The 26,513-nt window shown below is 42.3% G+C and overlaps 1 protein-coding gene across 6 annotated transcripts in view; it reads right to left on the bottom strand.

Moving 5' to 3' along the window:
- PHKA1 (phosphorylase kinase regulatory subunit alpha 1) overlaps positions 1–26,513 on the bottom strand; it is a 94,939-nt gene that overhangs the window by 27,696 nt on the left and 40,730 nt on the right. For 4 of the 6 annotated variants that reach the window (XM_056540228.1, XM_056540229.1, XM_056540230.1 and 1 more), the window contains 14 exons: positions 26,427–26,505; positions 25,885–26,019; positions 22,115–22,224; positions 21,176–21,320; positions 17,559–17,637; positions 16,927–17,105; positions 14,588–14,758; positions 10,722–10,816; positions 8,515–8,654; positions 8,269–8,425; positions 5,347–5,426; positions 2,646–2,724; positions 2,314–2,443; positions 1,634–1,735 (listed from right to left, as the gene is read on the bottom strand). In XM_056540228.1, the coding sequence (XP_056396203.1) occupies positions 1,634–1,735; positions 2,314–2,443; positions 2,646–2,724; positions 5,347–5,426; positions 8,269–8,425; positions 8,515–8,654; positions 10,722–10,816; positions 14,588–14,758; positions 16,927–17,105; positions 17,559–17,637; positions 21,176–21,320; positions 22,115–22,224; positions 25,885–26,019; positions 26,427–26,505 (1,681 nt within the window). The remainder of the gene's footprint in view (positions 1–1,633; positions 1,736–2,313; positions 2,444–2,645; positions 2,725–5,346; positions 5,427–8,268; positions 8,426–8,514; positions 8,655–10,721; positions 10,817–14,587; positions 14,759–16,926; positions 17,106–17,558; positions 17,638–21,175; positions 21,321–22,114; positions 22,225–25,884; positions 26,020–26,426; positions 26,506–26,513) is intronic. The other 2 variants (XM_056540231.1, XM_056540232.1) reach the window with 1 other exon arrangement.

The raw sequence follows: 26,513 nt of genomic DNA, 5'->3' as shown, positions 1-26,513 counted from the left end.
CTTGTACCTGAAGAGACACCAGACTTCCCACACTAGTAGGGAGGAATGGCCGTATACACAGTAGCCCATGATGGGGCACAGACGGAGGCATAAGACGTACAAACCCCAGTTTGACTTGTTGAACAGGGTACAGTCACAGGAGCTGTCCGGTGGTGAAAAGGGGACCACAGCACAGATAGGCCACGCCCCCTCCCATAGGCTGTCACGCCACCTCCCATAGGCTTGCATTGAGGGGCGGAGGCGTGACGTCACACGCCGCCGGCCCCATGGTCGCCGGTAATCAGACCCAGAGCGAACACGCTCCGTGGACTGATTTTAACTGGGGTGCTGCGTGCAAGATCACTGGGGTCCCCAGCGGCGGAACTCCCCGCGATCAGGCATCTTATCCCCTAGCCGGAGTACCCCTTTAAAGATGTATTTTACAATTTTTAAGTCCCGATAGGTTACTATTTATAGCAATATTTGGATTGCTATTACTGTTAAGTGCTAAGCAGTAATGTTGCCAATCTACTTGCCTCTGTGGTCAGACTATACAAAAAAAAAAAGTCCCCGGATCGGCACAAAGCAGATTAGGAGAGGTGTCCATTGTCTTCAGGTGCACAGTGTAATCTCTTTCATAACCTTGCACTGGAAGTGGGGCACTGACACTCCAACTGCTGATGCAGTAGTCAGTGGAATAGGTGTCTGGTGTCCTGGCACCCTAAGGGGGATTAAAGTGGTACTCCACTGCTTACACATCTTTTCCCCTATCCAAAGGATAGGGGATAAGATGCCTGATCGCAGGAGTCCCGCTCCACCCCTCAATGCAAGCCTACGGGAGGGGGCGTGACAGCTATCACGCCCCCTCCCGTAGGCTTGCATTGAGGGGCGGAGCGTGACGTCACACGCCGTCCGCCCTGTGGTCGCCGGTAATCAGACCCGGAGCGATTACAAAAGGGGTGCCGCGTGCAAGATTACGGGGGTCCCCAGCGGCGGGACTCCCGCGATCAGGCATCTTATCCCCGATCCTTTGGATAGGGGAAAAGATGTGTAAGCACCGGAGAACCCCTTTAAGTTTACCGTGGCAGCCCAAGCTAATGACCTGCAGCATGATAACTTGAAATATGTAGAAAAGAAATAAAACTAAGATAAAAAATAATTAAAATAAAATACACAAGGATGGGGAGATTTATAAAAACCTGTCCAGTGGAAAAGTTGCCCAGTTGTCCATAGTAACCAATCAGATTGCTTCTTTCATTTTTAATAATGCCTTTGCAAAATGAAAGAAGCAATCTGATTGGTTGCTATGGGCAACTGGTCAACTTTTCCTTTGCACTGGATTTGATTAATATCCCCTGAAATATTTATCAGTCTGTCTGAGACAAAAACTGTCTGGTTTAGCCTTGGCAACCATTCACAGCTCAACTTTGATTTGTCAAATTGCTCTGGTAAAATGAAAGCTGAACTCTGATTGGTTGCTATGAGCAAACCAGACAGACCGTTTTTTTGTCTGGAGCTGCAATAACACACAACCTGAGGACAGGGGTGATGCTGTTTATGTTTAAAATAAGCCCTGTTTTTCTATTCCTGGATAATTTCTATTCCCTTTAATAGAAATGTAGAAATGTTACCGACTGGTTTACAGTAAACATACCACTTCTTTCTACACCAAATTCCTTGCCGCTCAGAATGTGATGCAAAAGGCTCTTCATGTCAGATGGACTGAGGTTCATTAGGCTTTCTGTGGCTTCTTCCGCTGTAAAATAAGGAGATATTAATCAAACATTGGACAATGTCAGAACTAGATGTAATATACAGGGCTGTAGTATGCTGTAACATTTCCTAACAGTGCAGTATGATTGCGCAGATAATAAAAATATGACAGGTGTATTTAGAGGTTCTTGGAACTAGAGGTATGAAAAAAAAGGAATACATAGCCTTACCATACCAATAAGGAACCATATAGATAGCTACTTCTACGCCTAACCTGCCAGCTTTTTGGCAAGACGTCAGAGCCGAGTGAAGCGAGGAGCAGAGTGTTCATCACCTCCCACCTGTCGCAAACTCTCATGTCACCAAAAGGGGCGAACCGGGGAGTGAATATTGATGAGGCAGGGGAGCTCTCTCCTTCCATTGCTTGATGGAGCACAATGGTAACAGGATTATAATGGGCAGAACTTGGGCAATACTGCACCAAAAAACGTAAGTGAGCACTCTTTTTACAGCTATTTATTCGCACTATAACCCAGTATATTGTGTCTAGTGCAAGTAAAATAGCTGTCAAATTCTCTTTAATCTCAAGGCAAAGTTTTTTTTGTTTTAGGTTTTATTCACCTGAACATTGCAGGGATTGGGAAAGTTCAGTTGCCATAACTTGGATGATAAGTCCAATTCTCAGGCGAAACATCTCAGCAAACAATAAAGGCTGTGTCCTCATGTACATTGCCAGATACACCATGATTTCCTGTGGTAAAGAACATATATATTGATTCATACCTAGTACCTACCCTTTCATTTTGTGACCAGTTATAATGTGTAATTTGAGAAGCATTTAATAATAATAATCATAACAAAATTGTGTTCACAATAAATATAAAAAATGTATAACTATTTGATTTTATGCAGAGCAGAAATAATGATTCTTATCACGATGTTGGGATTACTACCTGCGTGAGGATAGATATACTCATATTCTGTTCACTAGCATCTTCAATTAAAGCAATTAGCTTGTCATACGGGAGGGGCCTAAAATATAACAGAAACACAATTTAAAGGAAACTTATTAGATGAGAAAATTTGTAATTGCAGACTAGCACAAAATTACAGAGAAGAAATCATACTATCATCTCGAGTTACCTTAAGGGGATGATTTCACAATTAAAACTTATCCCCCATTCACAGTAAGGAATAAGTGTATGATCGCTGGGTGTCTGACTGCTGGGAGCCCAGGAAATCTTGAGAACAGGGACCTAATCTGCTGTCGGAACGGAGCGGTAGTCACATGTGCACACTGCCACTCCATTCATTACCTTCTTTGGCAGTTACCATTGACAACGATAAGAGGGCTGTGTGCAATGAAAGGGTGTTTCTCCATTTCAATGGAGATTGCAGGGGGTCATAGCAGTTAGACCTTTTTGATTAAACACTTTTCCTAAATCCTGTGAAATGAGGATAAATCTTAAGGGGTAATCCCATTCTTAAATTTATCCTCTCTATAGGACAGAGGATGCTAAACTGATTGGTGGAGGTTCAACTGCTGTGACCCCCACTGAACATGAGAAGGGAGAAAGATTGTACCCTACGATGAATGACATGCACGGCACATGCGCACCCACCATTCTCTATTGGTTTTAACATTGCCGAGTGCTAGTCTCTTAGCATCTCCAAGGATCACGTGGTGCTCCAAGACTGGTCAATAACACAAACTCACAAAGTGCCTCACATGTCACTTTCTGAATGGCTGACTGAGAAGGATCACATGATGTAAGGTTCAGGCAGCTTTCTTTTTAGCCCTTGTTTGGCTCTTTGGGGCTGCGCTGTCTGCTATTTTCGTGCTAAAACTAAGAACATTTAGAAACAGATACCAAATTTTCTTTTGAACTACCGTATATACTCGAGTATAAGCCGACCCGAGTATAAGCCGAGACCCCTAATTTCAACCCAAAATCCCAGGAAAAGTTATTGACTCGAGTATAAGCCTAGGGTGGGAAATACCTCATCCCCCCCTGTCATCATCCAGACCCGTCATTAACATCCTCATCATCCCCTTGTCATCATCCCACACATCCCCCCTTCATCATCCCCTTGTCATCATCCCACACATCCCCTTATCATCCCACACATCCCCCCTTCATCATCCCCTTGTCATCATCCCACACATCCCCCCTTCATCATCCCCTTGTCATCATCCCACACATCCCCTTATCCCACACATCCCCCCTTCATCATCCCCTTGTCATCATCCCACACATCCCCTTATCCCACACATCCCCCCTTCATCATCCCCTTGTCATCATCCCACACATCCCCCCTTCATCATCCCCTTGTCATCATCCCACACCCCCCCCCCTTCATCATCCCCACCCCCCTTCATCATCCCCACACCCCCCCCCCCCTTCATCATCCTCTTCTCATCATTCGCCCTCAGTGGTCTTCAACATGCGGACCTCCAGAGGTTTCAAAACTACAACTCCCAGCAAGCCCGGGCAGCCATCGGCTGTCCGGGCTTGCTGGGAGTTGTAGTTTTGAAACCTCCGGAGGTCCGCAGGTTGAAGACCACTGCGGCCTTCAACATGCGGACCTCCAGAGGTTTCAAAACTACAACTCCCAGCAAGCCCGGGCAGCCATCGGCTGTCCGGGCTTGCTGGGAGTTGTAGTTTTGAAACCTCCGGAGGTCCGCAGGTTGAAGACCACTGCGGCCTTCAACATGCGGACCTCCAGAGGTTTCAAAACTACAACTCCCAGCAAGCCCGGGCAGCCATCGGCTGTCCGGGCTTGCTGGGAGTTGTAGTTTTGAAACCTCCGGAGGTCCGCAGGTTGAAGACCACTGCGGCCTTCAACATCATCCAGCCCCCTCTCACCCCCTTTAGTTCTGAGTACTCACCTCCGCTCGGCGCTGGTCCGGTCCTGCAGGGCTGTCCGGTAAGGAGGTGGTCCGGTGAGGAGGTGGTCCGGGCTGCTATCTTCACCGGGGGCGCCTCTTCTCCGCGCTTCCGGCCCGGAATAGAGCCGTTGCCTTGACAGCGACGTATCTGCGTCGTTGTCAAGGCAACGTGACTATTCTGAGGCCGGGCCGGAAGCGCTTAGAAGAGGCCTCCCCGGTGAAGATAGCAGCCCGGACCACCTCCTCACCGGACCACCTCCTTACCGGACAGCCCTGCAGGACCGGACCAGCGCCGAGCGGAGGTGAGTACTCAGAACTAAAGGGGGTGAGAGGGGGCTGGATGATGTTGAAGGCCGCAGTGGTCTTCAACCTGCGGACCTCCGGAGGTTTCAAAACTACAACTCCCAGCAAGCCCGGACAGCCGATGGCTGCCCGGGCTTGCTGGGAGTTGTAGTTTTGAAACCTCTGGAGGTCCGCAGGTTGAAGACCACTGCGGGTGGGGGAGTTCACTCGAGTATAAGCCGAGGGGGGTGTTTTCAGCACGAAAAATCGTGCTGAAAAACTCGGCCTATACTCGAGTATATACGGTAGTCTTCTCCCTTTCGCCAGTAACCCTTCTAATGTTTTCACACTGTAGAGATAGGACGTTCACCATGTCTGAAAGAGGACAAAGATGTGCACAATGCCAATTCACCATAATGTGGCGACTTTATTTTATATTACTGGAAAAAGAATAAATCCCAATCACAGGCAGAAGAACATACGCAGTAATGGTCTTTTCCCGAGGTTCAGGAGGCAGGCCCACTGTGAGCTGTTTCTGATGAGACAGAAGATCTGTGCAGGCCTACAAAAGACAGAACATTGGAATAAAAGTGGGCCTGTATTCATTAGTAATGTTAGGTACTGTACGTGCACTTTTCCAATATTTTTATCCCCCTTTTTTGAACCTTTGCAAATAGAATTTCTTCAATTATTGCATGCAGTTCCTATAAAGACCTCTGCACATCAGGCTTCATGCATAAATGGGCACGGTCATGTGAAATCATTTTATATAATGTAGATAATATTATATGTATCTTTGTTTACATACATTGGTTAAAAAGGTGTACCGTATACGTATATACTCGAATATAAGCCGACCAGATTATAAGCAGAGGACCCAAATTTCACCACAAAAACCTAGGAAAACCTATTGACTAGAGTTTAAGCCTAGGGTGGGAAATACATCATGCCCCTCCTTCCCCTGTCATCATCCAGATCCCCCTGTCATCATCCCCCCCCCCCCAGTTACCATCCAGCCCCCCTTTCTTTGTCTCCACTCCTCTGCATTGCCGCTGCCGCAAAGGGATGTCCGTCGCATGGATGGCCCGAACCGGCTCGCCCTCCCCACCGGAATGCGGTTGGTCCCCCTGCAGCTTAGATGGACGAAGATGGACGGCCCGGCCCAGCCTACACCCCCACCCCCCACCGGTATACCTCAAACATTTTTCTCTTTATTTTTTTTTTTGTGTTCACGTGTGTTCAAGTATAAGCCGAGGGGGACATTTTCAGCACGAAAAATCTGCTGAAAAACTCTGCTTATACTCTACTGCACCACTTATACAACTGCACCACGTTATTTAATGGGCTGCAGAGCTTGTCCTTGAGTTAATAATCACAGAGCTTCTTCTCTAAGCAAAAGGGCCAAGGGGCATGCAATGAGAAAGCAATCTGCCTATCTATACAATCACTGGTATCAGTGATCTAAAAGGCTATTACCAGTAGGTCACTAAAATGATTTGTATAAGCTAATAGCAGGGAACACATAGAAAAAGGGTTCTCTGCTAACCTGAACCCCTGCAATAATAACTTGTTTTTAAAAATATAAAGTAAAATGTAAAAATAGATAAAATATTAAAAAGAAAAAATAAGTGCACACCTCTCTAATGACACATGCACTAATTTCAGATATTCTGCATGACACAAACATATTTTGCTCAAGAGTAAGGTGGTCAAGTATTAACTTGTTCCTGTTGAGCAGAATGTACATAATGCCTAAAATAATCAATCTTGTCCACCAATTTTTGCTTTTTTTTCCCCGGCCCTATGCACTTTTGTGCTTTTACTAAAAGCAGAAGCTGCTTCTAAAGCTTAGCGAGGGCAATATATTTAAAGCTATAACAGGAGTTTTGTTATTCCTGTTATAGCGTCATCATACATCGAACAATGTAGACATATTTGGCATCGCTATTGCCTGTAGAACTGGAGGTTTTCGGGGGTAAACATTATTATTAAATAAGCAGTGTTAAAGGGCTACTCCAGTTGAAAAATATATATTTTTTAATCAACTGATGCCAAAAAGTTAAGCAGATTTGTAAATTACTTCTATAAAAAATTATTTATCCTTTGGCTGCTATATACTACAGAGAAAGTTTTTTTCTTCTTGGATTTCTTTTTTTTTCTGTCCACAGTGCTCTCTGCTGACACCTCTGTTCGTATCATGAACTGTCCAGAACAGGAGAAAATCCTCATAGCAAACATATGTTGCTCTGGACAGTTCCTGATACAGACAAGAATGTCAGCAGAGAGCACTGTGGACAGAAAAAAAAAGAAATCCAAAACAAAAAGAACTTTCTCTGTAATATACAGCTGCCAATAAGTACTGGAAGGATAAACATTTCTTAATAGAAGTAATTTACAAATCTGTCTAACTTTCTGGCACCAGTTGTTTAATATTATATATATATATATATATATATATATATATATATATATATATATATATATATATATATATATATATTTTCCCGCTGGAGTACCCTTTAGGGCACGTTCACACGTACGCAGATTTGATGCACAGGAATGGATACCCAGGATTTTCTGCTGCAGATTTCAATGTAAACTAAAGGACTGAGCACAGCTTCTAATCGGCAGTTACAAATCCTGCGCATCAAAGGTTAGACTGGCATAACAAAAAAATAAAATAAAATAAAAAAAAAAACACTTCTTTAGAATGCAGCATTCCAAACAGAGTAATTTTGCTCTGGTCAAGAAGGCCCAAAACACCTTGGTCAGCAAGGGGTAAAACTAAACAAAACTGCCCCAGCTGACCTTCTTCTGGACAGAGCAGGCTAGTGCTATTAATGCACAGTATGGTGTATATCCATGAGACTTATGTGCTGCATTTTTCACACAGCTTGCACAGACTTGTCAGTGTAAGGCAGTGTTTCCCAACCAGGGTGCCTCCAGCGGTTGCAAAACTACGACTCCCAGCATGCCTGGACAGCCTTTGGCTGTCCAGGCATGCTGGGAGTTGTAGTTTTTCAACAGCTGGAGGCACCCTGGTTGGGAAACACTGATGTAAGGTGTGGGCTCGTAGACCATAGAACTGAGAGAAGAGCAGCTTCACAGAAATATGTATTAAGATCTGAAATTCTAGTTTCCTATGTATATTCAAATAAAAAGGGCTTAAAGTGTAACTGTCCTTTTCGAAATTCGTCAAAAATTTAAAATAACAGTTACACTTGGAAATATGTAGAAGGCTTTTGTACCTAGTCTGACAGACGGAGGATATAAGAAGGCTCAAGATTGGGGTCAATACTGCTGAAAAGAATGAAGCAACTAGAAAGGAACAAGCTTGTAAGCTGGTTGCTAGGTTTTGTTTACAAGAAAGAACCATAAAGCTTTTAGGACTATTCCCCACATACCTCATCTAGAGCTTCAACTTTCTTTTTCAGCATGCCTGAAATACAACGTATCAGCGCCCATTGCCTTGTAGCTCCGACTTTCCCATACAGTTCTACCAGAAGATCTTTCACCGTCACACCAGGCTGTCCATATATCTGTGTGTCCCAATCCAATCCTCTGTCACAAACAAAAGAGAAACAAAAATGAGAACTTAAAGAAGTTTTTTTTTTTAAGACAATGAAATGATAAAGTGCATATAAACTCACTTCATGGAATTTAAGATATACAGGATGTTCGCTTGCTCCTGGACACCTTCCGTATCCCGTAAGATATCCACTAGGGCAGCAAAATCTGTTTGCCCAGATGAATCCTGAGGAAGATGCATCTCTGCATAGCTGGCCGGAATCTTAAAATGAGAAGGAGGCTTACAAAATAAGTACAACACAACTACGCCTTAAATAACATCAAGATATGTGCACACACAGTATTTTGAGCTGCATTATGATTATTTTCGGCAGTACTTTTAGGTGGTTCCATTCCTGGCTTTGGTAAAACTGATGATCAAAATGCAACTCAAAATACTGTGTGAGCCTCAGAGATTCCAATGTAGCCAAAATAAACTAAAACAAATATGTACATGTCATATACATTTGTATCAATACTGCTAGGGACCTTTGGTCGGCACTCCGCTATTACTTTAGGAGTGGACCTCACATGACTGCCGCAGTCAATCAGCAGCCACACTCTGTAATCATGGATCCTTATCATTGAGTGGTAATGGCAGGAATATGGAGTGTGATCACCGAGGCCCAGTGAATGCCAACCGGAGGCTTAAAAAAACAAAAACAAAAAAACAAAGTAGTGACATGTTACTGTGATATCCCAGTACAGGACATGGATAGTCCTGTACTACCCTTAAGCCCTGTCAGGTTGAGTCCCTCAGTGACCTGGGGGCTCCCCTGCAAGGCCTCTCCCTGTTTTATATGGTGTGTATGTCCCTCTAATGTATAGACAGGATCACTATGTATAGTTCGTATAGAGGACTTGTGGGAGGTCTCAAGGACCGGTGTATAAGTTTGTCACATGTTATGTTATGCAGTTACATGATTCGTTGTCACATGTACTTCCAGAGAGCACCAGCTTAACCTATAACCCACAGCTTGACCAATGGGCTTTAGTCCAGCTCCCCCCCCCCCCCCCCCACACACACACTATATAAAGGGGCCGGCAATTAAAATTCTCTTTCTATTGCTACCAGCTGTTTGAGAACAAAGTCTTTGCTGAGGCAGCAACCACCAGAGAACTAAGTGCAAGTGATCAGCATCTGGAAGGCCACAAAGCTACCGTTTCTCCATTCTCAAGTCTATGTCTGCTGTCACTGAAACTAGTCAAGTCCTGCATATAGTCAAGTCAAGTCTAATTACAAATCAAGCTTATTACAAGGATTGGCCCAGCAAGCTGCAAGGTCCTCTGGGTCCTGGCCACCTCTCTGGCCTTAGCTGTGAAGATAATTACACCTGTCTTCTACTAAGTAAAGCCTCCGTTTGACCCGAACTGGTTGTGGACTCTTTATTCACTACTAGCCCGTGGGACAGCGGAAAATCGGGCATGTGGTGTTCCAGAACTCGAAAACCACACTGGCGTCACGAAGACATAGGGGATAATACCATCCAGCCCCCGGGGTTAATAACATCTGATCCCATCAACCTACACCGCAACACCCTTGGTCCCGCCATTCACCTGGTGGTCCACCACATTACTTTTTGGTCAATGGGAGCTCTAAAAGAAATAAAATAAAAAAAAATAAAAAAAAAATATCTTCTAAAAACGTCTGTAATATAAAAAAAAATACTACTAGTTATTTTGGAGGCTGTTTAGGCATGTGGTTTTTAAGAAGAAGTGTGAATTCAAATAGAGAAAAAAAACAGACATGATCACTCATCCCCTTGATCTAATGCTTCTCAGCAATACTGTTTTTAAGAAAAAACTGTGTGCATATACCTAACGCAGTTCCTAAAACCTGTGTAGTGTGCAACGTTCCACTGATATCAGCAGGAGAGGTTTTTCATGCAAAACCGCTCTGATTTTGACATGAAAATTGACATGGATTCTGTTTCAAAATCAATTCAGATTTTAACCATGTGAACAAGGATTGGTCTGTGAGCTAGCAGCCCCATGATCATGGCAGATACTCTACATTCCCACTGAAGTCCATGACAATGCTGTCAACATTAGCTCATTGATGTCTGTCAATTAAAATGGTAGAGGACTGCATCAGCAATTGGTAGAAGCCCCAGCTCACATAAAGCCAACCACAAAGATTTAAAACTGGCGGTACATGTTAAAAGGACATAGATGTAAAATAAGGGATTAATAATGAAAATCTATTCATGAAAATTAGTATTTCTATGAGAAACAAAGGATTGAGGGCATTTACTGATGATATTAACCCCCCAGCTTAAATGACTGTTACCTTGCTTGTTTGCTTTTTTTGCGGTGTAGTATTCAGCAGATCAAGGGTGGGCTGTGTAGCCTGAAACAACTTGGTAGGCAGGTACATCTGGACATCTAGAAGGGAATGTACAAAAGATAGAGAGGGCAATGATTCAATCACTTAAATGAGAGAGAAAAAGTAACAAATAGTCTACGGCTATCAAATATAAAAAGCCATTTTTTACAGCACTGAATTTTAGGGTAACAGTCTTTTAGGCATTTCGGTGACAGAGAAAAACACTAAAAAAAAAATAAAAAAAAAAACAGCAAAAGAAAAACATTTAAGGGGTTTGCCCTTTTTGGCCCCAAAATTTTATCTATTGCACAGGGTAATTGTGGGATAAGGTAGACAAGCTGAAATCATTAACATTTGGAATACATACCATTTTTATGATTGACAACTCAAATAAATACATATGTACTATATTACTGGTGTAAGGAAATGCTTAAACATGAGGCACTGCTGATTTCTTATACAAGAGGGCTCTGTTGGAAGCATTTTCATAAATCAGATTGGCTAGTTTAATTGAGGCTGTCCTATTTGGAGGCCTTATCTAAGGAGTGATACATTCCCCAAATGATCGCTAGTAAAAGTTTATTCCCAATCACTGCCCAGTGATTAAACAATGTTAACCCCCCCCCCCCCCATGTAGACAGGGGTTGTGCTATCGACAATAATGTAAAGTGGTTTGTATAAACAATCACATGAACAATTGTACAAACATCATCAGGCTTATTGGACCATAAAAAAGTGAAAGTAAACATTTGCCGATTAACTTGATATATAGGTTGTGGTCTTGGCAGTAAATCTTTCTTAAAAAGGGAATGGATCGCTTAGTGAAACAAATTTTTTTCTAATCTGTTTATTTCTTTTTGTTCATTATTAGAGGGGAAGTAATCTTGCCTGTGCTTTTAAAAGTATTTACAAATTTGTTTTACAGCAAGCCCAATGGAAAGGCAACAATAGACTGGAGTTGTCCAATTAACAGAAATGGGAAAGGTTTCTGGGCATACTCTGTGACCTGTGCAGAGGTCATTACACAGGGAGGGGGAAGCTAAGCTGTAAACAACAGCTATTGTGTTATCCATTTACCGGTGTCATATATGACGATAAGAAGGATCCTGATAAAAAGTGATCTGATAGTACTCCTCTGTGCTCTCTCCTGTCTGGTAGTACTCCAAAGCACAGAGGAGTGCTAGCCCTCCCTCACTTACTGCCCTTTGTCCATGCCTGTGCTTCAGCTTGGACAAAAATATGTATCAGACAGTGCCCATTTAACCCCTTAAGGCACAGCACCGTACATTTGTGGCGCGACCTCCCGGGATCACACAGGAAGTGTTTAGGCCAGGATGGCTGCTGTTATCTAACAGCAGCCACTCCGGCATATCGCCCTTGTTGGCGATCGCCGTGATTCGCTGGCCAATTCTGACTGGGCCATTCTGATAGCCCAGAAATAAGGGTGATTAGTGCTGTCCAAGACAGCACCAATCACCCTGAAGGATAGGAGTGAGGTGGTAGGGGTGCCACCCCTCCTATCACTGCGATTGGTTGGTCAGGAGCGATCAACCAACCACAGACAGCGTAGGCAGCGGCAGTAACTGATTTTACCTGAAGGAGATTGAGCAGGCAGTGAGGTGGGTGGAAGGTCAACCTTGCCTTGGCGATCTGGGCATGCTGGGAGTTGTAGTTTTGCAACATCTGGATAGCCAGTTTACAGGACACTGGTCTGCTGACTTTTTGTGGGGTGCAGTTTTTTTTTTTTGCACTTTTTTGTGGGACATTTGCGGTCAGTGCCACCAGCGACTGTTCTACGTTGTAAGGCTGGACCGTACCCCGTGTGAAGATTGCTGATCAGTGATTTATTACTGATCAGAACTTTTTGGGGGGTACATGTGTTTTCTTTTGCCCATTTTTGGGGGTAGTTTGCGGTTCCGCCACACAGCGCAGAAAAGTCGTTGGTGGCACGGACCACAAACACCGACAAAAAAAAAAAAGGGAAAAAAAAAAGAACCTGCACCACAAAAAAAGGTTTTCACTGTCTGGGCACCATGAGGGCTTTGTAAATATGACATGGCCCCCAAAAACTATACCAGCCAAATTCTCTCTCCAAAAGCCAAATGGCACTCCTTCCCTGCTAAGCCCTTCCCTTCTGAGCACTTTACGCCCAAATATGGGGTAGTTTTATACTTGGGAGAAATTGGTAATACATTTTGGGGGGCTTTTTCACCTTATACCCATTATAAAAATTAAAAATTTGGGGTTACACCAGCATTTTGGTCAAAAAATTTTAATTTTTCATTTTCACAACCTACTTTCCAAAACTTTTCCAAACACTTGTGGGGTGCAAATGATCGCTCTACCCCTTATTACATTGCTTAAGAAGTGTAGTTTCCAAAATGAAGTCACATGGGGGGGTCCACTGTTTGGGCACCATGGGGGCTTTGTAAGTGCGACATGGCCCCCAAAAACTATTCAAGGCAAATTCTCTCTACAAAAGCCCAATGGTGCTTCCTCCCTTCTGAGACCTGTTAGGTGCCCGCATAGCACTTTATGTCCACATATGGAGTATTTCCATACTCTGGAAATATTGGGTTACGAATCTTGAGGGGCTTTTTCTTTTTTTACACCTGAAAAGATTTGGGGCTACAACAACATGTTAGTGTAAAAAATTTAGATTTTGACTTTTCACTTTGCTGCTATTCCTGTGAAACGCCTAAAGGGTTAAACTTTCTGAATGTCATTTTTAATACTTTAAGGGGTGCAGCTTTTATAATGGGGTAATTTATGGGGGATTTCTAACATGAAGGCCCCTTAAATCGATGTGTTCAAAAAGTAAAAAACATGTCTGTTTTATGATGCCAACATAAAGTAGACATATTGTATATGTAAATCGACGCGTCATTTATTTGGTATGATAATTTTCCTGTAAAGCAGAGAATTTCAAATTTTTCACAAACAAATACCTCAAGTATCAACGGAAATTTACCAATATCTTAAAGTAGAATATGTCAGGGGAAAAACATACTCAGAATCAGGCTGATAAGTAAAAGCATCTCAGAGTTAGTAATGCACAAAGTAACACCGGCCAGCTTTGCCCATAAGGTCAAAACAGGCTGCATCCTTAAAGGGGTACTCCTGCGCTTAGACATCTTATCCCCTATACAAAGGATAGGGGATAAGATGCCTGATCGCGGGGGTCCCACCGCTGGGGACCCCCCGTGATCTTGCACGCAGCACCCCAGTTAAAATCAGTCCCCGGAGCATGTTCGCTCCGGGTCTGATTACCGGCGACCACGGGGCCCGCGGCATGTGACGTCACGCCTCCGCCCCGTGTGACGTCACATGGGGCGGAGCCTTGACGTCACAACGCTCCAGCCCGTGATGGACAGTAATCAGACCCGGAGCGAACACGCTCCAGGGACTGATTATAAACTGGGTGCGGTGTGCAAGATCATGGGGGTCCCCAGTGGCGGGATCCCCGCGATCAGGCATCTTATCCCCTATCCAAAGGATAAGATGTCTAAGCGCCCGGAGTACCCCTTTAAGGGGTTAAAGATAAGCTGATTGCAGTGTGAGGTGGCCATACACAATATCCGACAGCCAGCACTCCCGATCGCCCCATACATATAAATGTTCTGCACAACTGAACATTCAGGTGCTCTCAGTGGGGAGGAGAGGGGGTAAGCTGTTGCCAAACAGCGCTGGTGGTAACAGAGTCAGGCAGATGAAATTAAACATTGCCTGACCCTTCTCTTCCACAAAGTCATCTATCGAGGGAGAGTCAGGAGGCCCCCATGCACTTTAGCGAGTTGGAGAAGGTAAGAACAAATAAAATAATATCTTACCTTGCACATTCAGATTCTTGGCTTTTGTGCGCAGGGATATAATATCCTGCGTGCTATGAATTGCAGCACGGAATCTATGTAGTCCTCCTCTCTGTGTTACAGGTGTTGGTCGGGGCGCAGTGGAGCCCAAGAGATGGCTAAGATACTGAGCTACTTCGTCATCTGAGTCTTCTGCAAGTAGTACAAAAACTTGTATAAAAAAAAGTTATGGTATCAACAAATCTAAAAACTAAGACTACCACGGAGTAGTGGCTAAAAATTAAAGCAACAGAGTTAGAAGAGGTGACATGGTTCTTAGGTAAAGAACAATGTTCATGGCATGCAAAGCACTCCAGACAGTTAAATATTCGAGCTCATGACATTCTAATCCAGTTTCTGCAAAACAAAGCTGTTAGGAATCTAGGGAATTAGTAATGAAAAAATTGAGTAATGGAACTCATTTCCTGAAGAAAAAGGCCTATACTTGTGAATCTTACATCAAAATGAGCATCCATCCAAGACATAGTACATTAACCCACATTGACTGCACAATATAATAAAGAAAGCATTGTCATCACCAGTCTTACCATGCTGATGTAAGGCTGCAGCTAAGGAGTCATAAGGATAAGGGTGCGTTCACACAGCCGTTTGCCCCCGTTTTTTTATCCCCGTTTCAGTTCCGTTTTTGCAGACTGTAAACGGATTAAAAACTGTTTAAAAAAAAATCCCATTCATGTCAATGGGATTTTTTTTACAATCCGTTTACATCCCTGTGCACCCGTTTGCACTCCTTTCCGTTTTCTCATGGAAGAAAAAAATGGCACATGCAGCATTTTTTCTTCCGTGAAAAAAACGGAAGAAAACATGGACATCATAATTTTAACATTGAAGTCTATGGCAAATGGATGAACCTTTAATGTCATCCGTTTGAACCCGGGTTTAAAATATCCGTAATTACATCTGGGCATGCTCAGAAGAGGTGACATCAGAAGACTCCTACAGTGTTGCGGGACTACTACTACTCCCATCATGCAAACAAGTCTGTTCCATGATGGGAGTAGTAATTCCCCAGCTGCCGGAGTCTGCCGGTGGCTGAGGGGACTACATTAGTGTTTGTACTACTATCCCCATCACGGATCAGACTCTGTTCCATGATGGGGGTAGTAGTACAGGGGCTGAGACCCGATCCGATCAGAAGTTATTAAGCAGGGGAGCGGGCGGCATGGTCCACAACCCTGCAATGCACACAATGTATTTTACTTTCATTTTTAAATTCCCCACAGGGAGCCCTGAATGGCCCATACTGAGAAGCCAATGAGGGCTCCCTGCGGGATTTTTAAAATCGACAATGTATATTAAAAGCGCTGTGGGGGGCAAGATGATATATAGCGCTATATATCTAGCCCCCCAGCGCATTTATAAAGATATATCCTTGCCAGTGCAAAAATATATACCCCGCAGTATATATATGTGACCCCCTGCGGGCGCTCCCCTGCTTAATAACTTCTGATCGGATCGGTCTCAGAAGTGTGACCCGATGCGATCAATCCCTCAGCCCCTGTACTACTACCCCCATCATGAAACAGAGTCTGTTCAAGCACTAATGTAGCCTCCCCAGCCGCCGGCAGACTCCTGCAGCCAGGAACTACTACTCCCACCATGGAAACAAGTCTGTTCCATGATGGGAGTAGTAGTAGTCCTGGCTGCAGGAGTCTGTAGGTGGCTGATTTTTCATAAAAAAAAGAAATAAATAAAAAACGGATTTAAAAAACGGTTCAAAACAGATAACCGTTTGATCAGCCGTTTCTATCCGTTTTTTTAAATCATTTTTTTTTTTTATAAACGGAACGGGGGCAAACGGCCGTGTGAACGCACCCTAAGACCGAAAGCATGATCCATACTAAGGCTTATTAAAACAAGCTTGATCATAAAAACAGTAATGTCAGCTTGTGTTAGACTTTGGGCAGAATCTTCAACTGTGTACACTGGGAAATGTGAATAAAGGCTGTTGTGTAGTATAAATCAACCATTCTTTTATATCTCAGAATAATGTAACCTCCAATTTTTTGTCATCCTTCTTTATTATGAACATCATTACAAAGTTGGAAACTAAGTTGGCTTAACAAAATATACAGAGTCTCCAGTAAGGTTTACTGTGAAATATTGCAGAGTGAATAGAAATTTGGAGAAGATACATTTTAAAATCAATAAGTTCAACAATTGATTTCTTGGCTCAATCCTTAAATGTCTTACCCTAGCATTAGAATACTATTCTTTCCTTGTTTTCAGTATGTTCATGTTTGCACCAGCCCTCCATTTATTTACTATTTCTCCAATTCCTTTCTCTCCACCACTCTTACCATCATCGGCTGTGGGAGCTGCATGCAGGGGCGTTTCCAGCTCCTGCACGATGATTGACTTTCCCCTGATGTAGCCACTCCCCCCGGCGCACAGCTTACCCTCCACACCAGGGTCCATGAAGCTAAGATGCTTGCAGCATGATGTGGTCAGAAAGTCGGACAAGCGTCCAGTCTGAATTCTGAAATCAGAAAAAAAAAAAAACACCACATTGGTTTCCCAAAAAAATAAATAAAAAAATACAAGCTATCTACACTGCCATTTTATTACTGCTAGAATATTACAGTAGGTTTGTGTTAAAGATATATACATATTAGATTAAAATCGGCTGAACCCTCTGACTTCAGCAGGTTTTGCCGACTATTGTGTAAGGCGGATTCCAGACTTTTCCTTGACAAATGATGTTATGGGAGATACAAGCTTCACCAAAGTTTTCAGGCTGTGGCTTACCCCTCCCCATAGAGGACACAAACATTCAGCTGTGCTGAACGTTCATGTGTGTGGGAGGTTGAAGGAATAACCGTTAGCCATGTTTAGCTGAATTTTATTGAGTGTGTATGACCACTTTAACCAAGTGCATGCTATAAACCTGAACTTTGGTACACTGAAACAAATCAAAACTGGCCTATCATACCTGGCTCCACCAAAGTAGCCATCCTGGAGTTTCCTAAGAGTGGCAAGTACAGCTGGATCCAGATCTGTGCCGGATGCATCTAACATCAGAAAGGAGATGTGTGAATAAAGTGGAAATTCAGTCAACATTAAAGGCTCATATTTAGATCCTTGCTAGGAAATATTGGTGACGTCTGACCAACACCGATATGTAGAAGAGTGGCGCTCAAACCATCTAAGGCTACGTCCACAATAGAATAGAACAGGCAGTTGACTTTAAATTGACAAAACAGTCAAATTTTTAGGCAAAAACTAAGACTGGGTTGAAAACACAGAAATTCTAGCGTTGGCTTCAAAGTGACCAAAATTACTACATGTGAATTAGGTCTGCAAGATTTGGAGAAAAACGTGCAATTGCGGAGGTAAATATTGCTATTTCAATTCAATGAGTTTAAATATTGTTATTTAGAGATGAGTGAAGTTACAGTGATTCGATTCGTCATGAACTTCTCGGCTCGGCAGTTGCTGACTTTATCCTGCATAAATTAGTATAGCTTTCAGGTGCTCCGGTGAGCTGGAAAAGGTGGATACAGTCCTAGGAGAGAGTCTCCAGCCCACCGGAGCACCTGAAAGCTGAACTCATTTATGCAGGATAAAGTCATCAACTGTCGAGCCGAGAAGTTCGTGACAAATCGAATCACTGTAACTTCGCTAATTTCTATTGCTATTCCGATATGTGATTGCAATATAATAAATGGTGAAATCCCCCTTATTTCATCTCCAATCCCCCCATTTCATCATAGCCATCCTCCTAATACTATGAGGGGAATAGGATATATGTAATGAGGGCAATGAGGGAGATTTATCACTGAGTTTACCCCTTTTTCTTTTGTAATTTTTTAGCGCAAAAATTTGCACAGTGACTTTCATTGAGTCTTTTTTTTATAGAATATATTCCAATGTTCTCTACGTGCTCGTGTACCGTAAAAAGAAAAAAAATGCTTTACACACTAATTTACTATTGCGCATTTTTTGTTTAGATATTAACCCCTTAAGGACGCAGGGTTTCTCCATTTTTTGCACTTTCGTTTTTTCCTCCTTACATTTAAAAATCATAACCCTTTCAATTCTGCACCTAAAAATCCATATGATGGCTTATTTTTTGCGCCACCAATTCTACTTTGTAATGACATCAGTCATTTTACCCAAAAATCTACAGCGAAACAAAAAAAAAATTATAATAATTGTGCAACAAAATTGAAGAAGAAACACAATTCTGTAAGTTTGGAGGGGTTCCTTTTTCAGTAAAAAATGACATTCTCTCTTCATTTTGTAGGTCCATACGATTAAAATGATACCCTACTTATATAGGTTTGATCTTCTGGTACTTCATCACTAAATCATAACTACATGCAGGAAAATGAATACGTTTAAAATTGTTATCTTCTGACCCCTATAAAACTTTTTTATTTTTCTGCGTACGGCCGGTATGATGGCTCATTTTTTGCACCGTGATCTGAAGTTTTTAGTGGTACCATATTTGTCTTGACCGGACTTTTTGATCGCTTTTTATGCTTTTTTTCCTGATCTAAAAAGTGACCATAAATACGCTATTTTGGACTTAGGAATTTTTTTGCGCGTACGCCATTGACTGTGCGGTTTAATTAACGATATATTTTTTATAGTTCGGACATTTACGCACGCGGCGATAACACGTTTATTTTTATTATGGTTACATATTTTTTATATGGAATTTGGGAAAAGGGGGGTGATTTAATAAGGAAGGAGTTAATGTGCGTGTTTTTAAACTTTTTTTTTTACTTTTTATTTTTACACTTTTAGTCTCCTTAGGGCACTTTTAGGAGGAATCATTAGATTCCTCATACAGATCAGTGTGGTTTCATAAAACCACACCGATCTGTGTGCTATGCGCTCGATTGATAAACCCTGCCAGGCTTTATCATTCAGAGCGCAGGAGCCGGCAGTGAAGGAGAGGTAAGCCCTCCGGCTACCTCAGCAGTGGATCGCTCCCCACGATCGCACTGGACCACCAGGGAGCATTTAAATGTCCCTTTAGATGCCGCTGTCAACTTTGACAGCGGAGATCTAAATGGTTGATAGTCGGTTAATAGCTCTCTCCTGTCTGATAATACTCCTCTGTGCTCTCTCCTGTCTGATAGCACTCCTCTGTGCTTTCTCCTGTCTGACAGCACTTCTCTGTGCCCTCTTTTGTCTGATAGGACGAGAGAGCACAGAGGAGTGCTATCAGACAGGAGAGAGCACAGAGGAGTGCTATCAGACAGGAGAGAGCACAGAGGAGTGCTATCAGACAGGAGAGAGCACAGAGGAGTGCTATCAGACAGGAGAGAGCACAGAGGAGTGCTATCAGACAGGAGAGAGCACAGAGGAGTGCTATCAGACAAAAGAGAGCACAGAGGAGTGCTATCAGACAGGAGAGAGCACAGAGGAGTGCTATCAGACAGAAGAGAGCACAGAGGAGTGCTATCAGACAGGAGAGAGCACAGGGGAGTACAGTGGTCCCTCAACATACGATGATAATTCGTTCCAAACGACCCATCGTTTGTCGAATCCATCGTATGTTGAGGGACTTGTGCAATGTAAAGTATAGGAAGTTATACTCATCTGTCCCCGCCGCTCCGGACCGCGTCCTCACCGCTCCCGATGCTGTCCCAGGGGCTCCTGATGCTGTTCCGCTGCTCCGGTGTCTTCTTCGGGATCCTCCGGCTTATTCCGCATCTTCTCCGTTGTCCGGGCCTCGCTTTCTGGTGACGTTATTACGTTGCTGTGCCGGGGCGGCGTGCGCACGACGTAATAACGACGCCGGAAAGCGAGGCCCGGACCCGGAGAAGATGCAGAAAACGCCGGAGGATCGCGAAGTGGACCCGAAGCAGCGGGGATAGGTAAGTCAACCTGTCCGGGATGCTTAAACTGCTATCCGACAGCAGCTTAAGCATTTTGCGCTGTTGGATAGCAGTTAATGCGATGGCCCCGACATATAAAAGCATCGTATGTCGATGCTGACATCGACATGCGATGGCCTCTGAAAGGCCATCGTGTGTCGATTTGATCGTATGTCGGGGCCATCGCATGTCGGGGGGTTACTGTACTATCAGACAGGAGAGAGAAGAGAGGAGTGCTATCAGAAGGGAGACAGCAAAGAGGAGTACTATCAGACAGGAGAGAGAAGAGAGGAGTGCTATCAGAAGGGAGACAGCAAAGAGGAGTCCTATCAGACAGGAGAGAGCACAGAAGTACTAGCCCCCTCTCACATACTGGACTTTGTCAATGCCTGTGCTTCAGCTTGGACAAAGCCATGATTCTATAAACCATGATTTCTATAAAAAGGACATAACATTTTCTTATAAAGTATATTAGAAAGGTTGTTTTGCCAAGATGTACAACATATAAAAAGTTTTTGTATCTAACAGTGCCCATTTAAGCAGTGTCATTTTCTCCTCTATGCATCTATGACATAGCATAAGATTATTTTGATTGCATTTCCCTTTTGTTCTGATAACATCCCTTAGACTGTGCATAGGAACAGAAAGTTAATCAATATGTGTAATATAATTCCCTTATAGGAATGTGGTGACAGTTCACACTTATGAGGACGATTACCGAGCATGGACTGTGATATTGGAAAAGTGATGGTTGGTCTTCCAGTCATTCTCCAGCGACTACACAGGTAGGACAAGTCAGTGCGCAACATCTCCACGATCATCCGGTTATCCAAAGCAAGATAAAACTGTTGCTGATCTATGAACTGCATAACACAATCAGGTCAGTGTTCACACTACAATAAAAAAAATATGTAATCATTTGGGGGGGGGGGGGGGGAGGTGTTAATCCCGAACCCCAATGTCTTACAGGGGTTCGAAATTAACTCCCGTTGTTGTTACATGTTAAAAAATAATCATCTGATTTGTTTTTCTTTGTATGCTGTTTGACTGATATAATTTCTTTAACCCCTTAAGGACTCATTAAGGATCCAAAGGATAGGGGATAAGATGTCAGATTGCCGCAGTCCCGCTGCTGGGGAGCCCCGGGATCCCCGCGCTATCATTACAGCACAGAACGAGTTCGCTCTGTGCGTAATGACGGGCGATACGGGGGACGGAGCAGCGTGACGTCATGGTGCCGCCCCTCATGACATCACGGCCCGTCCCCTTAATGCAAGTCCCATAGACCCATAGATCTGACATCTTAAGATGTCTAGGGGTGGAGTACCCCTTTAAGGACTCCAACAATTTTATTTTTACATTTTCGTTTTTTCCTCCTCGCTTTCAAAAAATCATAACTCTTATTATTTCATCCACAGACTAGTATGAGGGCTTGTTTTTTGCGTGACCAGTTGTCCGTTGTAATGCCCTCACTCACTTTACCATAAAATGTATGGCGCAAAAAAATTTATACAGAACACGATTTCTTACACAGTTGGCAGGAAAGAGAAAGAAATAACTATTCTTTTACACTATACTGCAAAAGGTACGTAGCAAATATAACAACTATACACTATAGAGAAATTCGATTCTCTGGCTATAAAGTTTATTTAAATACCTGTGGAGTGAAAGCAAAAATGTTTTGGCGTATGGTGTACAGTTTGGAAGTGTCCAGGACACCCATATTTCTGTAGGGTCTTCCAGTCAGTTTCATCTTTTTGTTGCGACCTGCATTAAAAAAAAATACATGTACATTGACCCCTTTTTAAGTGCATTTAAAATTAATTAATTTATTTTAAAATATACGTGGATTTGAAAGCTATGAAGTTTTTGTTATTTAAAGGGGTACTCCGGTGGAAATTTTTTTTTTTTTTTCTAAATCAACTGGTGCCAAAAAGTTACAAAGATTAGCAAATTACTTCTATTAAAAAATATTAATCCTTCCAGTACTTATTAGCTGTTGAATACTATAAAGGAAATTCTTTTATTTTTGGATCTATTTTCTCTGTCCACAGTACTCTCTGCTGACACCTCTGTCCGTGTCGGAACTGTCCCGAGCTGGAGAAAATCCCCATAGCAAACATATGCAGCTCTGGACAGTTCCTAAAATGGACAGAGGTGTCAGCATAGAGTACTGTGGACAGACAAAAGAAATCCAAAAAGCATTTCCTCTGTAGTATTCAGCAGCTAATAAGTACTGGAAGGATTAAGATTTTTTTTATAGAAGTAATTTACAAATCTGTTTAACTTTCTGGAACCAGTTGATTAAAAAAAAAAAAATGTAAATAAAAATAAAAGTCCCCTTTAAAGCTCTGGTGTTTTTTCTGTGATACATAGGGCTTTATTGTCATGTTATTTTAAGAGTGAACCAGTATCCATTAATAATACAACTTGGTACACAACAAGAATAGACAATAAGTACACTAACACAATGACATGCAGTATTGGAGAATGGGTGGAGGACATTCAGGAACCCCTAATCTGTTCAAATTGCTCAAGAGCATGGCTGTCACTTAAAGGGGTTATCCAGGATTAGAAAAACAAATCTGATAGCTGCCAAAAACACCACCAGTCTTGTCCAAAGGTTGTGTGTGCATTGCAGATCAGTTCCATTGAAGTAAATAGATCCAAGTTGTAATAACACACATAACCCGATGACAGGTGTGGTGCTGGTTGAAATTAACTCTTAAAGGGGTACTCGGGTGAAAACCTTTTTTCTTTTAAATCAACTGGTGGCAGAAAGTTAAACATATTTGTAAATTACTTCTATTAAAAAATCTTAATCCTTCCTGTACTTATTAGCTGCTGAATACTACAGAGGAAATTCTTTTCTTTTTGGAATGCTCTCTGATGACATCACGACCACAGTTCTCTCTGCTGACGTTATTATAATAATAATAACGCTTTATTTATTGTTGTCCTTAGTGGGATTTGAACCCAAGTCCCCAGCACTGCAAGGCAGCAGTGCTAACCACTGAGCCACCATGCTGCCCTTAGCATACATCTGCTATGCATGGTTGCTAAAATGGACAGAGATGTCAGCAGAGAGCACTATGTTCGTGATGTCAGTGTTCCAAAAAGAAAGGAATTTCCTCTGTACCATTCAGCAACTAATAAGTACTGGTAGGATTAAGATTTTTTAATAGAAGTAATTTACAAATATGTTTAACTTTCTGCCACCAGTTGATTTAAAAGAAAAAAGGTTTTCACCGGAGTACCCCTTTAAATCCAGCTCCCATTTTCACGATCTCTGTGACGCAAGAACAACTAGGAATTTTGTTGTCAAGGGGAATACCCAGATGTATATAGTGTATGAGATGTCTGCAAGTGTTTGAAGGGTATACACCAAAAAAAGAACAACGGAGTCACTTGTGCACAGATAAGGATGAATAAAAATATCTTTATTGAAATACACATAGAAATCCATAAAAGGTTAAAAGACATCACAGACATCAAAAAAGGGCGACAACACTGGAATCCGTACTTGCAAAGATAACAATACATGTACATTGGTCAAACCAGATATATCTGATTTGTCAAAAATTGACTGTGTAAGTAATACAAAATCACCAGTCAACATATACCAGCAGGAAACACCCAAAATTATTTTATATAAATATACAGGGGTAATAAACCCTCTGAGAATTATATGTATGAAAAAAGGTGTGCTAGATAAAGTGACTTGTGCATCTATAAATGGGAAAACAATGACAAGATATGAACAATATAAGCGAGCAGATATACAGACCTAGAGATGGTAATAGGAAATAACAGTGCAGAGACCGGGATGGCCCAACTCCACCTACATTTCAATGCGCCACCTTCATACAGGAGTGGGCAAGTGTTTAGAGGGGTACTGCAGCAAAAAGTAATTTATTCTCTATCCACAGCGCATAGGGGATAAGTGTTTTTACTACAGCAATGTCTTTTTGAGTAGGAGTCTATTAGCTTGGCACATCTTGATGTGGCAATATTTGCTAACTCTTCCTTGCAAAACGTGCCTCAAATCTGTCAGAATATGAGGACATCTCCTGTGCCCTCTTTAGATCACCCACAGACGTTCATTTGTATTAAGGCCTGGACTCTGGCTAAGCCACACCTAAATGTTAATCTTCTACAGGTGAAGCCGTACTTTCATAGATTTGGATGTAAGATTTGGCTTGTTGTCGTGCTGAAAGGTAAACTTCAGCTTTTTGACGGACACCTGAAAGTTTCAAGGCAAATTTGCATGGTATTTGTCTCATAATTCCCTCCACCCTGACTAAGGCCCTGGTTCCAGCCAAACAAAAAACAGCCCTAAGGCATGATGTGCCTGCCCCCATATTTCACAGTGGGTATGATGTTCTTTGATGGTGTGCAGTGTTTTTTTTTTTTTTTCAACCACACATACCTTTTGGAATTATGGCCAAAAAGTTCAACCTTTGTTTCATCAGTTATCACATTTTTTCACATGTTTTTGGCTTGTTTTTGCAAACTTCAGCCGGTATGAATGTTTTTCTTTGTAAAATAAAAAGGCTTCCATTTTGCCACCCTACCCCATAGTCCATTCATATGAAGACTAGTGAAGCTTGTCGTCACATGCAGCACACAGCCAGTACTTGCCAGAAATTCCTGCAGTTCCTTTTAAGTTGCAGTAGGCCTCCTTGAAGCCTCCCTGACCAGATTTCTTCAATTTTAGAGGAATGTCCAGCTCATGGTATGCTCTCTGTTGTGCCATATCCTCTCCACTTAATGATGACTGTCTTTACTATGTTCCATGGTATATCTGTTGCTTTGGAATATCTTTTGTACCCTTCTCCTGACTGATAACATTTCCCTCTGATGCTTTCAAAACTATCTGTGGACCATGGCTTTTACTCTAAACATGCAGCTAAGCAAATATTGGAAAATCCTACTAGAACAGGTAAACTTTATTTGTAATTATTTAGAGTCATTTTAAATTATGACAGGTGTGTAATGACTCCTATTTAACCTGAGTTTGAATGTGATTGGTAAATTCTGAACACAGCCACATCCCCAATTATAAGAGGGTATGCACACTTATGCAACCAGGCTATAGTGTGCTATTTTTCTCCCCTCAGAGATTTCAGTTTGTTTTGCAACTGAATTGTTCACATTATAGGTGGAAAAAATATGACAATATGATTTATCTTTGTCTCATTCTTTACCATTGCAAGAACCTGACATTGTAAGAGGGTGTGTAGACTTTGTATCCACTGTATATAACTTAATAGCCACAATGACAGAATGCACTAGGGCTAAAATGATTATGTACGTTATGTGTGCTATACACAAATGTTTCTTCCAGTGCGATGACTAAATTGAAATCTCATGTGTACGTTGAATATCATACATTTAAAACAAAAACACATATATAGCCACACTCACCAAGCCGGGCATAGATGTGGCTCAGAATCCTAGCAGGCTGCACCCTGATGGGGTTCACAATAGTCGTCATCTCCACCTCAATATCGTGTCTTTGCAGAATTTCTTGGATTTCTTCAGTCTCTGCTAGAATACAAACTGTAAAGAGATGGAGCTTGAATCAGAAAAGCAAGCTTTTTACCAAAGTAATGATTTGGTTATAAATGATATGGAAAAAGATTCTCAATCTCACTCACTGTCTATGAAGAGAACTCAGTTCCTGAGCTCGATTCATAGATTTCCTCCACTGCCATGACGTAAATGTATTATACATAGGAGAAATACTGCAGGCGTTGATGCTAAGTCCACTCTATAAGAGGAGGATTTCAGCTGTTATATACAACTGTTATATTGCTGGTATATGGTCACCTGCCAACTGTTGACAGCTCAGACAACAGAAAATAAAAGGATATGGGTGTCGGAATACCCACATGGAGGCAACACAACACCCACCAAATATTCTTTTATGCAACGCAAAAATAAGAACAGAGCAACTATAAACCAACCTTGAACAACCACATCTGGTTTGGGGACAGTAGAAAACCTTCTGTTGAGGGGATCAATCTCTCCAGGAGCCAGGAAACCCTGTGTTT

This window comes from Hyla sarda, chromosome 9, assembly GCF_029499605.1.
Source record: "Hyla sarda isolate aHylSar1 chromosome 9, aHylSar1.hap1, whole genome shotgun sequence".
In the NCBI taxonomy this organism is placed as follows: Eukaryota; Metazoa; Chordata; class Amphibia; order Anura; family Hylidae; genus Hyla; species Hyla sarda.
The sequence above is the reverse complement of the archived record's forward strand: the minus strand, read 5'-3'. Positions and strand labels throughout refer to the sequence as shown.